The 14,178-nt window shown below is 36.2% G+C and overlaps 1 protein-coding gene across 4 annotated transcripts in view; it reads left to right on the top strand.

Annotated features, from left to right (window-relative positions):
- Window positions 1–14,178, top strand: part of MYB (MYB proto-oncogene, transcription factor) — a 42,495-nt gene that overhangs the window by 13,942 nt on the left and 14,375 nt on the right. The window contains exons 6-13 of one of the 4 annotated variants that reach the window (XM_058171378.1): window positions 1,945–2,170; window positions 3,590–3,670; window positions 4,336–4,440; window positions 7,372–7,626; window positions 9,600–9,668; window positions 9,922–10,064; window positions 11,689–11,803; window positions 12,568–12,693. In XM_058171378.1, coding sequence (XP_058027361.1) covers window positions 1,945–2,170; window positions 3,590–3,670; window positions 4,336–4,440; window positions 7,372–7,626; window positions 9,600–9,668; window positions 9,922–10,064; window positions 11,689–11,803; window positions 12,568–12,693 — 1,120 coding nt within the window. Of the gene's footprint in view, window positions 1–1,944; window positions 2,171–3,589; window positions 3,671–4,335; window positions 4,441–7,371; window positions 7,627–8,448; window positions 8,800–9,599; window positions 9,669–9,921; window positions 10,065–11,688; window positions 11,804–12,567; window positions 12,694–14,178 lie in introns of all 4 variants that reach the window. The other 3 variants (XM_058171399.1, XM_058171391.1, XM_058171384.1) reach the window with 3 other exon arrangements.

Raw genomic sequence — 14,178 nt, 5'->3', positions numbered from 1 at the left:
CATTTTTATATCCAGTTTTCCTAATGCATACTTTTGCAGCAATGATTTTTTTGCTTAATATTACATTTTTCTATCGTATTTTTTATTCAAGTTTTTCATACAAGGGTCAGTCTGAAACTCGTGAGTTGTGGCGTACCATTAGATCATAGCATTGCATGCTAACAGCAGAAGGGCTAAAATATACAGCTATACATCTTAAAGGTTGTGTTTAGCAACAGCGAAGAAGTGGGGATAAATCAAGTTAACAGTTTTTTGAAGTAAAACACTTGCATTTCCATCTTCTTCCCTTCAGAATCACAGATTCCCTCTAAGCGATCCACCAGTCATACACACCAAACCCAAATAATGGATTTTTAAAAAAATTATTTGAACCCTCAGCCCCCCAAAACACCTGTTCTTGCCTTAATGTCTGCAAAATAGCATCACAAAATCTAGAGAAAATGCAGGTATCAAGGGAAAAAACTATGCACACAGGAATGTGAAGTATAACTTCTATAACATTGTGAACTAAGCCAATTTTCCCATCTACATTTTGTGTGATTGCAGGAACAAGTTAGATAAGATTATGTTTTGTGTTGAGTCTTTATTAATAGAGCTTCTTTTTAGAGGCCATTTTCTCATTTATGACTGATCTGTTGATTCCTTCATACAATTGCATAGATCATCTCCTGTATCGCCGGCAAGCAAGAAGCATTGTACTTAATGCTTCTATAAAAATCAGAATTGGATGAGAAGGGACACTGGCTTATGGACATCTCTATGACCGCTGTAGGCGTGACATGTATCCATGTCCTGCTATTCAGATTCCTGCGGATGCAAAAAAAGAGGAAGCATAATCAACTTCCTTCTTTTTCTAATTAATGTACAAAGTGCTTGTAGTGAACATATTTTTCATAATGTAATAGCATATCTCGACTTTTTTTAAAGATTGCAAAAAAAAAAAAATCCTACTAGAGACTGCCTATTGTATGATCAAGCTACGCTAGAGTGGACCAAGCACTTAGGCAATCCATTTTTCTGAAGAGCATGTGGAAAAGCTGGAAATAAGTCCTAAGTATAGTAGTCAACTGAACAACAATTGTTTTGTCCCTGTAACTAGAAGTAATAGATAAGACCTGTTATCACCTTGCTGTTTGTAGACTACCTTATGGAAGTGATTAATTCCATCCATCCCTTTATCCACTTTTAGCCTCATGAGGAACTCGGGAAGAATAACTTATTTTCGCAAAGGTTTACATAATATTTTTTCAATGTGTTCATAAGGTTTTCATTAAATTTAAGCAACATTAAAAATTCTACGGATTCTTGTTGCTCATGTATTTCTCAGCTGGATGCCCATTGATTTGGGGTATCTCCATATAGAACTTGACTTCAAGCAGCTATTTCTTTCATTTGCCTATTTAGTTGGTTTAATTCATTAGTCTGGACTGGAGGGTGGGAGGAGACAATCTTTTTTTCTTTTTCTTTTTGCCTTAAATACGTGCATTGGTTTCATGCAGCCAGGTTCCCTTTAGCACGGCAGATTTCCCTTTATATTTCACAAGCGAAGAGCCCTGATACATTATACTAAAAAAAAATAAAAAAAATCAGGAAGTTGCTCCATGTCCCCATTTGAACTTTATGTAAGGAATGCAGAGTCTGGGATCGGAGAAGGCTAACATGAGTTGGCTTCAGAAGTGGTGGGAGATTTGCTTTGTACGCAGCTATGCATTATTGTATTTTGTGGCTAGTTATAAGAGATGGAGGAACAACTAAAATGCAGAGTGACATAAGCATCTTGAAGCTGCATAAGGAAGCTCCTATTAGGGTTCTGAAACATTAAGTGAAACTCATAGTAATAAAATAATTGTTTCCTTCAAGTCAACATAATCAGGTCTGAAAATTCTATTTGTGCAATATATATGTATATATATATATAGTTCTTTTGCCAATGTTTTTGTGCAGAACTGATAATGCTATCAAAAACCATTGGAATTCTACAATGCGTCGAAAGGTTGAACAAGAAGGTTATCTTCAAGAGTCTTCAAAAGTCAACCAGCCTTCAGGTTTTCCAAAGAACAATCATTTAATGGGTTTTACCCATACTCCACCTTCTGTGCATCTGGCAACAGACACTCAAGCTGCAGCGGCCAGTGACTATTCGTATTACCATATTTCTGAGACGCAAAATGTAAGATAATGTTGGATTAAAAGTTAAATTTCTCAGCAGTTGAAATAGTGCTGTTGCATCCAGGATGCAATTTGACAGGAGTATCTTGTTTGGATATGAGGCAGTCTGTGATCCAAAGTACCAATGAGGTTTAGATAGCTTTTGGTTGGATCAACATTACAGTATTAGATACGCCTAGATTATATCAGGTGGCCAGGAAAAGTGCTAATTAGGATTTCTCAGTTAACTTGTAGATCTTTGTGTAAATGTACTGCACTAAACACGGAGTTTTTCTAAATAAATGCACATAGGATTGCCCTCTGAAAGCAAGCCTGTATTGACTTTACTGAGAATAAAGCCTGCTTAAAATGGAACTCCTTTTGCCTGAACTTCTGTAGGATCTTTGAATTGCTGCTTCTTGTAAACAACAATTGTCAGTAAATATGCTCAGATAACTCAATATTTTTGACTTTAGATCACAGTGGAGTAAATGCAGAGAGGCATCTATTATCTTGCTTTGATGAGACTGTAAATGTTTTATTTTTTTTTTATTTTAATAATACATTGGAAGTGAATGCAAAGAAAAATCTTATGCTTCCTTTGGATCTAACTATACGCTTTTCTCTTCATCTATACATCTGCTAGTTTATAAACTGGCTAGAGACCAGTTATATGCAAATACACTGTACATGGATATATACCATAATCATTACTAATTGCATAAAATAGATCTAAGAAAATCTCCAGAAATCCAGCAAGGCCCTTTTTAAAAATGTAATTGTTTATTATGCATGAAATAATTTGAAAGTATAGAAAAAATGACTCAGAAAATGTCAACTTATAAGACAAGTATGTATATTTTCTTTGGGTTTTTAGTTTTAACTTTCATAACATTTGAGGTAAAATGAAATGTTGAGGTGAAATACATTTGGATAGCAAAACTTTATTTCAGGACTTGTTGAGATGTGGGTAGCATCACAGGGGTTGTGCATTTTTATGTAATATAGAGCATGATATTCTAGATCCACTGCCATAATGTTTTATCCATATTTTACTATTAATGTTTATGAAGCATTAAGGTCTATTGTAAACCAGCAATTAATACTAAAGGCAAGCACAGAATTCTTTAATTTTCTGCTGGATATGATAACAAATCTATCATTTCAGGAGTGGCCCTAATGGTAGTTGTTGTGATGCCACCAATTAGTTAGGGTTGTTTTCATTACTAATTACCTGGTAACTTGAAAACTTCCTTGTAATTTTTTATTGAAATTATTAACTTCAAAAGAACACACAGTTGCATTTCAAGGAAATAGAATGATTAATGTGAAGGCTTTTGTTGTTTCTTTAAACCAGTTATGTAATTGGGAAGTATTTTAGCATGACAAATAATTTACATTTTTTTATTTGTGTTTTGTTATGTTCATTTTTTTGGTATAGGTCTCTCCTCAGATCCCATATCCAGTAGCACTTCATGTAAATATTGTTAATGTACCCCAGCCAGCTGCTGCAGCTATTCAGGTAGATTATTTTAAAGATAATTTGAAGAGTCAATTTGGTGTAGATCTGGTGTGCAAATTAGATGCAAATACTTTATTTTATAGTCAAGCAAAAGCAAAGGTCTTTCATGTTTTATGGCAAATGTTAAAGAAATAATTTTGTAGAGAAAATGCTGTGGCTACTTCTACTGCTAGCAAATTCGATTCCAGTCTTGAAAAGATGTGGAATTCTGGGAGTTGAAGTCTACACATCTTCAGGTTTACAAGATAGGGAAACACTGAAGAAGAAGCTGGCTGAGCAACATATACTCAGATTTGGTGAAGAAAAACTGCCAAAGCAGAAGGGGGAAATATATTCCAGGAAAGGGGGCATATTTGGTTGAATTTAACCTCTAATTTGCTCAACCCAGTTATCAGGGAAACCAGTGTTATATTTACATTCTAAAAAGGAGATGAGAGAGGATGCAATGTTGAAATGAGAAATGAAAAGTTAGAAATCACTCCAGAATGGTATCTTTAGTTTCGTGTTCTCAACATGAATCTCTGTAAAAGTTTAGTGGAGACATTCTTCAGTTGGTAGCAGTCTCTTAGGCCTATCTACAACATGGCATGGGCCATTCTTACCATGGTGACTGCAGCATCTGGCTGGGCCTTTACTTTCTCTTTTCCCTTAACTCTTAATTTCAGAGACACTATAATGATGAAGACCCTGAGAAAGAAAAACGAATAAAGGAATTAGAATTGCTACTAATGTCGACTGAGAATGAACTGAAAGGGCAGCAGGCATTACCAGTAAGAACTTGGATGGAGGGATAGCAGCTTTACCCCAGTGCTTCTCTTCACTTTTTCTTCTCTTCCTATTCCTTTATTTTCTCTCTTTTTATATGATACTAATTGGGACGCTATATTTCCATTGACTGGGACAAAATATTATAGCCTTCTTACCAGGGATGAAATGCTCCTGGTTCGGACCGGATCCCCTGATCCGGTAGTGATGGCGGCGGGTGGTTTGGAGAACCGGTAGCAAAAATCCCTGCCCATCCCCACCCCAGCTGAGCCACGCAATCATCAGAGGTTGTTTTTTTTACTTTTAAAAGCATTTTTTCTTCTGCCAAAAAAATGCTTTTAAAAGTAAAAAAAAGCCTCTGATGATCACGCGGCTCAGCTGGGATTGTTAGAACCCTTTAAAAGCATTTTTTCTACAAGCTCTTTGGCTGAAGAGGTTGTAGAAAAAATGTTTTTAAAAGGTTCTGGCGATCAGGCAACTTTAACCCTTTAAAGTTTTGTTTTCCTCTGGCGATCCCAGCTGATTTGCCTGATCATCACAGGCTTTTAAAAGCATTTTTTACAACCTCTTCAGCTGAAGAGGTGGTAGAAAAAATGCTTTTAAAAGTTAAAAAAAAAGTTGGTCACACCCACCCGGTCACATTACCCCACCATCAAGCCACGCCCACAGAACCGGTAGTAACAAATTTTACATTTCATCCCTGCTTCTTACCTAATTTATGCTGAGATGAAATATGAGATATGAAGAACTTAACATAATGGAAATGTAGTGTCTAACTCTTGCATTTTTTTTTCCCATGGTGCATATCAGCTACATGTTATTTTGTCCTGTGATTCTGAAACTTCCATAGAATATTTAATTCAATGGCCACCCTTTTCACCCAATGTGTCATTTCACACTTCCAAAATAATGGAAAATGAAAAGCCATTTGGATTTTGCAGTTCTCTAAGGAAAAAATATGTGCAAAAGTGAATAATACACTCACAAATCTTTTTAATACTTGATATTACTTAGAGAAACAAGTTTATTACTTGTTTGCAAAAAACATATGCTAGGCAAAATTGCCTGGAAAATGCATCTAGGGGAACAAGTATACACAGAAAGAGCTATAATTTTTAATGCAGTTTTTAAAAAAAACATGCACAGTCAATCCACTGTAGAAATAAGATGAACTGAACTTAGGGGCAGAAAAAATGAAAACTTGAGAAGAATCCAATGGACAATTCTGTTGATTCTTCCTTTAAATATTAAATATTTAATACATATGAAAGCCATTTTGATGGAATGGTGAAGGTACTGTCCTAAAAACCAGAAGTCTTAAGTTTTAGACTTTCCTTAAGTTTGACAGCGATGTGAGCGGTGGCTTAAGGCAGTCAACTCTCTCTTAGTCCAACCCACCTTGCAGTGTTGTGAGGACAATAGCAGGCAAAAATATTAAAGGAGCAATAGTAGTAGGCACTTTGGGTGCAACGCCAGAATAATTGGAGCACCACTTGAACATCATTGGCATTGAGAAAATCACCACCGGTCAATTGGAAAAGGTAGCTTTACTTGAATAGCCCACATCCTGCGACGATTCCTTTAATACCATCAAACAGCACCTGCCTACCTTAAGTCCTTGGGAAGGGCTCAATAAATGGATACAAATGCCAAATCCAGTCTAAACATCTGGCTTATTGTGCAACCAACCATAATAATAATACAAGACATATGTAGCTCTTCCCTCCGTCCAAAACCTAGTAGCGCTCTTCTCAGGAGCATGTGAGCAACATTACAGGAAAGAAGCAGGCAAAGAGTGAAGCCTCGCTCTGTCCACACCCTGCTTGCCTGCTGCTTTTCAGAATGCCACAAACATCATTTGCCTGGGCCACTTTTGGCATACATGTTGCATCGTGGACATGTTGCATCTAGTTTAATTGGCTTGGGAGACTACAGTTCCAAGTGGTTTGGGAATCACAGTCCAAGTCATGTCATGATCTTTTTCATGTTTTCTTTAAGGAAATTTAGATTCCATAACTGCATGCATCAAACCAAAGTATTACGGTACTTTAATAAATAAATTTGTCTTCCCTCCCTGTTTTTTTTTAAAAAAGAAAAAAATAACAAACCAATTTATGAAATGAATTAATACAGGTATTGCAGAAAACCCCCCAAGTGGCAGTCAGCAGAAACTTCTGTGCATCATTGAATTCTATTAATATTTAATTTCTAGTTAATACAACAAAGCAATTGTATGCATGATGCCATGTTAGTTTGGTCACTTCTAATTTTATCTTACATTTTGCAATTTCTTGTCTTGCATGGATATACTATAAAGAGACTTCTATTAATTTGTTTTTCTGCTTTCTTAACCACATTGATTTTACAGTCTTTCCATTGCATTGGTGTAAGCTGTAGTGCTAAACAGGGATAGGAAAAAGTCCGAAAAAAGTCGATGCTAGTTCTAATCTTGACCCATAAAAATAAATCAGACCAGTTTAGGTAACTTCAGATGTGATATGGAGCAGACCTAAAAGATTTAACTTCTAAATCTTTTAGGTACAGACAAGCATGAGCTTGCATTAGAGAAAATCTGCTATTTCCTTGCTTCTCACCAGGAAAACGAATTCAGCTACTTTGGTGAAACAACGCCATGATTGTGTGGCTTAAAGTTATACTTACTTGCCCAAGATGCAGAGTTGTTGCCCAAAATGAGGTAATGCCAAAATGAGAGCTATAAATCATCTACCCTTCTAAAACCCGCTCTTGCTGCACTGATGAAAGGAAACATCTTGACAACTGTTTCATAGGCATTAAGTGCTTAAGTGATGCAACCACTTTTATCTTTTCCTTCAACAGCCATCTGACGCCTTGTGCAATTTCATTACTAAGTTCCTTCTGCCTTTCTCTTTCTTTCTCCACTTTCCCTTCTCATCCCCGCTTCCCCCTCTTTTTAGACTCAGAATCACACTTCAGATTATCCAGGATGGCACAGCACCACAATTGCAGACAATACCAGAACCAGCGGTAATGGTGCAGCCATTTCCTCTTTGGGGGAGCATCACTGCACTGCATCCCCACCCATGGACCATGGCTGCTTGCCTGAAGAAAGTGCATCCCCTGCAAGGTGCATGATTGTTCACCAGAGTAACTTCCTGGATAATGTTAAGAATCTCTTAGAATTTGCAGAAACACTTCAGCTAATAGATTCCGTAAGTAGAATGATCATCTTCTGAACTGTGACTGTTAGGGTAATCTGCCTGCAATGTCTACAGCAGTGTGTTTTCTTATATATATACGGTCATTCTTTACTAAATTTTCAGGCCACCAGCACAAAAGGCTAAATACAAGTACCGAAAATAAGACATCCCCTGATAATAAGCCCAGTCGGGCTTTTGAGTGCATGCGCTAAAATAAGCCCTCCCCAAAAATATTTAAACGCATGCACAGCCAGTCCCTGCCATTTCCTCTGGTTAAGCTGTAAAAGTAATACCATAATGCATCTTCTATTTCAGTAATATATTAGACTCTTGGATCCCAGTTTTTTTTTAGTGCTGATGGTTTTCGTTTATCATAATTTCAATAAAATCATTGTATTTTTAAAGATTGTAACTAAAGAGTAAGAATATGTGTTACTTTTAAGCACTGTAATTTGTGACAAGAGTTTTAATAAACTAAAAATACATGAAATTTATAACATTATAAATACCGATTTACACAATTTTCCATTTAAGGATGTTGCTATTATATAAGTTTAGTCAGTAAAATATATTTGTGTAACAAGACTTTATAATTGAATGAATAGCCAGTTTGAGATAAAGCTTGTTCTTTTTTGGATTAACATCTCATTAGGATGATTTGTATCTTAATTTTTACATTTTGGGAAAGTATCACAATTGGGTCAAACTCAATTAAAAGGAACCGATCTTTCTCCTTTGGTTAATTCTGTGTTAGTAATTCAGTTGAGTTTTTTAAAATAAGTGGGAGGAATATGCACTCTCTCATAGACTCGTGGCTTCCCCCATTGTTTCCAGGATCTGTCGTCATGGGGTGAATTCTCAGAAACATCAAATGCTTCACCTACACAGGTTCCCTCAGACAGAACCCCACAGCTTCAGAAAACAGACAGCAGTGTGTGTAGGCCTGAAGGACACCCTCTTGCAGACTTGAGCAAAGCCATGTTGAGTCAGGATTCCTTTGCCTTACCAAAGTCCTTGACTGGCTCCAAATGTGGCCCAGCTCCATTGGTCATTCTGCGTGCAAAGAGAAGCCATTCCATGAACCATTTAGCCAATGGTCATAATAAGTCCTTCATTCTTGCTGAAGTCAGTAGCTCAACTCCTAAGCATTCCCCTGTCAAAAGCCTGCCTTTCTCTCCTTCCCAGGTAGAGCAATTCTGTTTAAATGTTACTAATTCTCTAAGTCAGTAAAGTGTTAACAACAGGGAGAAACTAATCTTTGGGGCAAATGACTAATCTCTGCTGTGCTTGTTAATTGCATTCTGATTTTGAATTTACCCACTTGAGTTTAGAGAGCAAACAATCTAACTTACCTGCATACTTAATTCTTGATGATTTGGGGAGGATTTGTTGTCTGCTTGCTTTACTCTGCCTTGTAAATTCCTTCATCTGTCCAAAATTAGCATTCCTATTTCCCGTAATCATTTTTTATTTCATCAATTTTTCAGGATGTTTCATATAATCCCAGAATTTGGGCTAAATAATAACTTCCAAATTATGTACTAACAAGTTCATTTTTAAAAAAGAAAATCATATTAATCTAATAATGAAAATAAATTTGGAGAGTATTGGAGGAACTGTGCAATGTGACTTACAAATCAGTTGAATGGATATACTTAAATTGTCTTGGTCGCATAGAAGATTTAAACATAAAAGTGTTTGCTTAAATAGACTGCTGGACTTTTTCTTGGAACAATCTAAAATGATGAATTAATGAATTCATCTTTACTAGTACTGCAGTTCTTTGTTTCTAAATTTGTTTTTTGTTTCTAAATTGTAACAGTCATTTGCAAACAAAATCAAATATTTACATTTTAAAAGCTCTGTGCATCTTCTACTACCCATGCTGTTAAAACAAAGTAATGTTTTAACAAGGAAAATAGGAATTTATATTTTTTTACTTGTTTCTATTTTTTGAAAAAAATCCTATGTTTGTTCTACTTTAGCTGGAGGATTCAACAATCTTCAGAAAGCAAATTTGTTCTTCCCTGATAGCTAAAATTCCACTGAAACAGGTAGTTATTCTTTAAATATCATCTTGGAACAAATCTAAAAAAAATAGATTTGAATAGGCTTAAGCAATAGAAATGTAAAATTTTGGAAATACAGTAATCAAAATGCCTAACAGCAGACACACTCTTAGATGAAATTAGTACTGATGCACAAAGTTACACTGTGAGTTCCTTTTCTTCACTTCTCTTGGTTTTACTTGACTACACTGTTTCAAAAGCTAAAAACCATTAATTCCATAAAAATATACATTTGCAGTTCTTCAGCGGTTCTTCTATCCAAGAAAGTCTGGATCCGGACAATCCCATTTTAAGTTCCACTCCACTGTGTACTCACAAAGTCGGTGTTACAACACCTTTTCAAAAAGACCACGGATTTAAGAGCCAGAAAGAAAATAATTCGTAAGTCTTCTTAAATTATACTTTTGACAGCAGTTTCAACTCTCAGTGAGAATTTTGTACATGTATGGAATTGCTGTGCAAATTATTCTTTCCTTTGTCTCAGTGAAAGATAGTTTGGTGCTTAAAGCACTCAAGAGTTGCCCCTTTCAATATGATTAAAGTGGCAAGATATATAAAGAGAGTTTTGTCATGGGTTTGAGAGTTACATCTCATATTATCCCTTTACAACAGAATCCTTTCTATAAACTGTTTGTAAAATATATAATATAGGTAGTCCTCAACTTACGACCACAATGGAGCCAAAATTTATGTTGCTAAGTGAGAAATTTGTTAACTGAGTTTTGTCCCATTTTATGACTTTTCTTGCCACATTCGTTAAGTGAATCACTGCAGTTCTTAAAGTAGTAACATGGTTGTTAAGTGACTCTGGCTTGTCAGAAGGTCGCAAAATGGGATCACATGATCCCAGGGCACTGCAACTGTCATAAATGTGAGTCAGTTGTCAGGCAATCTGAATGTAAATTACCTAACTATGGAGATGCTGCAATGGTAATTGGTGAAATGGTGAAAATTCACCATGTAATGGTGAAAAATGGTAAGTCACTTTTTTCAGTGCCGTTGTAACTTCAAACGGTCACGAAACGAACTGTTGTAAGTAGAGGACTACCTGTATAGGTTCATTCTGTAGTCACAATAAGTATTTTATTTACACCAGGTAATTTACTTTATTTAAACAATCGATGTTGAAATTAAAAAACAGATAGGCTTTGTTTAACAGTGGTAATTGAGACCAGCAACTCTGTTGCTAAGCCACGTACTTGTAAAGTGTAGCGTCATGTGACTTGCGTGCTGACTTGCGAGGGCAATTGCCGCATAGTTCCTGGGCCCCATTAGTCTTGTGATCGCCATTTGCTACTTCCTGCCAGCTTTCCCATTGACTTTGCTTGTGAGAAACCAGCAGTGAAGGTTGCAAATAAATGGTGATCTCATGACAGTGATGCTGTGACTGTTGCAATTGTGAGCCAGTTGATGAGTGGCCAGATTGCGATTATGTGACCATGGGGAGGCTGGGACTGCTACAACTATGAAGGAAGGTGATGACCGGTCCCCTTCTTCAGCACTATCATAACTTCAAACTGTTGGTTAATTAGGACTAGATGTACAGTGCTAAACAAATTTAGTATTCTGTATCATCTTCTAAGTGTTTGAATAATTGTGTGCAAATAAATTTAACAAACAAATAAATACACGTAGCTTTCATTTACAACAAGCCAGTATGAATATTTCCATAATATAAATGGGAGAATGAAACTGGGAATTTACAGCCATAACACATTCTATTGTTATTGTTTAATTGTTGCAATATTCTAGTTCAGGGTCTCCAACCTTGGCAACTTTAAGCCTGGAGGACTTCAACTCCCAGAATCCCCCAGCCAGCAAAACAGAAGTCAGCAAAGCTGGCTGGGGAATTCTGGGAGTTGAAGTCCTCCAGGCTTAAAGTTGCCAAGGTTGGAGACCCCTGTTCTAGTTGTATTCTAAGCAAAATGTTTCAACTAATGTCTTGAAACTTGTTTTTCTCTCGCTTGTCCCTCCCCCAACTCTTTATTTCTTTCACTTTGATAAGTTTCAGAACTCCAACTATCAAAAGATCAATATTAGAGAGTTCTCCTAGAACACCAACTCCATTTAAAAATGCAATTGCAGCTCAAGAATTAAAATACGGACCCCTAAAAATGCTGGTAAGAAATAGAGGGCACTAATTTAATGATCAGTCAAACGTTTGTTAACAGCCATATGACCAGAAGTCAGAAAAATAAAACAAGCAAAAGTGAAAATATATAAAGATGAAATGAAATAACATTAATACAGATGTTCAGACCTAGGGAAAGGCAGATAGCGTTCATTGTGGTTAACTCAGAAAGATATATGCAACCAATAGCCTGCAGAAGAACTGATAAACAGAAGTCATGCTGTCTTACCCTGACATTTCTAAGATAGGATTTATTTATTTAAGTCATTGGGGCTTCTTTGTAGAGAGAGCAATGAAAAGCATACATACTGATAAAAAGAAATATTTTTGTAGTACCCAAACAGACAGGAGAAGGCATGTTTGCATCCAGCCTGGCCAAAGTGAAGGCCTGTTAGAATTTCAGAAGTGATAAAAAAGAAATAGGAAGCTAGTGGGTGATTTAATGAGGTTTCTTGGGAAGCTCCGGTAGGACATAATCTTTGGGAATGGAGGAACATGACTGCACCTGGCTATAACAAGCCAAGAACTGCATGCCGAAAGTTAGTAGGATCAAATTGGATTTAATTTAATTTGCGCCTATAGTGATTGAAATATAGATAATACCATTTCTTTTCCTGAGGTCACATTAAATTTTTGTGGCAATTTTGGGAAGCAATCCAGGAACCTTACACCAAACGACATAAACCTCTAGGTTTTAGCTCTATTATAAGGCATTTTCTGCTGTTCATGTTCATTTCCCTCTCTTCCTTTTAGCCTCAAACACCAACTCACCTAGTGGATGACCTGCAAGATGTCATCAAACAGGAGTCTGATGAATCTGGTATTGTATCCAGCCTATGTGAAAATGGTTCCCCTTTGCTGAAGAAAATCAAACAAGAGGCAAGTTAAACCATATTTACTTAAGGTTACATTAAGCTCTGTTCAGTTTGCCAATAAATGCTTCTAAATCAGTTTAGGCACTGCCTCAGGAAATCAACTTTGGCAGGTTACTTTCAGAAAAGAACTTGCTATTCCAATTTCGGGAAATTAATAAGAATATTCAGAAATGGTTCTAAACTTTGGTTAACTGAAAGTAACACATGAAGTTGCCAATAGGAAGTCCAATAAGATTTAATAGCCTTATAAAGATAGTACAGTACTGCTATTTCTGACTTCCAATTTCATGAAATTCCACTGTGCAGATAGTGAAGAATATTTTACTCTATCTATTAAGATTATATTATTTTGGATATCAGTAGTAGAGTAACAATTTGCATTTAACAAAACATGTCCAGGCTTATAATCCAGTCAGTGAAAAGACATCTTTCAACATAGTATGCAATCTTTAGTGAAAAGAAATCCCTTTGAAATCTGGATAAATTCATGTTATATCAATCAAATAGGAGCAAGTTTAAATCTGTTTAAAGTGAACAGATCCTGAGTGCTGAGTTCATTGTTAGAGGTGTGCACGACACAGGAAATCCATTTATTTCAAGCTTGGAACAGATCTGCCCCATTCAAAATGCTCTCTGAAAAGGATTTGAATTGGCTTGTTGAATTGGCTTTTTCCTTTGGAGTAATTGAGCACTTGAATGTTCTGCGTTCCTTCAGAACAAAACTCGAAAATATTTTAATCATTCCAGTTCTAGTAACTTACTACCAGCTGTTAGTTCCTTACTTTTCACTTTAGGGCAAGAAGAGTAAGGTTGGTGGTCATGTTGACTGATGTTTATATCCTAACTGCTGTAAACTTAGCCAAGGACAAGGTTTTTAATTGAAAATATTAATGTAAAATGTTTAGAGACAATAGGTTCGTCAACTGAGAAATCTATTTTTGATTAGCATCTGTTATTACCTACCTGTTTTTGCCCATTCAGCAGAAAGAAATCTTTTCAGTTTCTTAAAACAAACCTTATGGGTCACTCCAACAGATTGCAGGACAAAAAGAGCAGCTAGATTGTTTAATAATGTTTTTAATTAGTACGTTTCCTTGAGAGATTTGCCTGAGGTTTTGACCTTTCTATTTTTTTGACATTTTTGGGGGGAAATCTTTTTTCTTTCTTTTTTTTTGCAGTTAGCTTGTCAGCCAAGAACAAACTCAATAAAAGCAACAGTGTCTTTGCCTGATGTTTTTGCTTGCATAGAGGGGTGTCTAGTGACTGCCAGGTGGGAGAGAAAGGCTGCTAGTGCTTTTGAATTGCATGAATAATACCACAGTAACATTAAAATAAGTTTTAAAAGCATGCATATGCATGGCAAATTTGAGCAAGCCAGTATTGCACCAGTAGTATTTACATTTAAATAGCTTCTGTAGCATTACAGTGTGAAGCACTGGTGTGCTTACTGGTGTGAAGCAAAGCAATGCACACAAACATGCACTTTTGC

This window comes from Ahaetulla prasina, chromosome 1 (assembly GCF_028640845.1).
Source record: "Ahaetulla prasina isolate Xishuangbanna chromosome 1, ASM2864084v1, whole genome shotgun sequence".
In the NCBI taxonomy this organism is placed as follows: domain Eukaryota; kingdom Metazoa; phylum Chordata; class Lepidosauria; order Squamata; family Colubridae; genus Ahaetulla; species Ahaetulla prasina.
The sequence above is the reverse complement of the archived record's forward strand: the minus strand, read 5'-3'. Positions and strand labels throughout refer to the sequence as shown.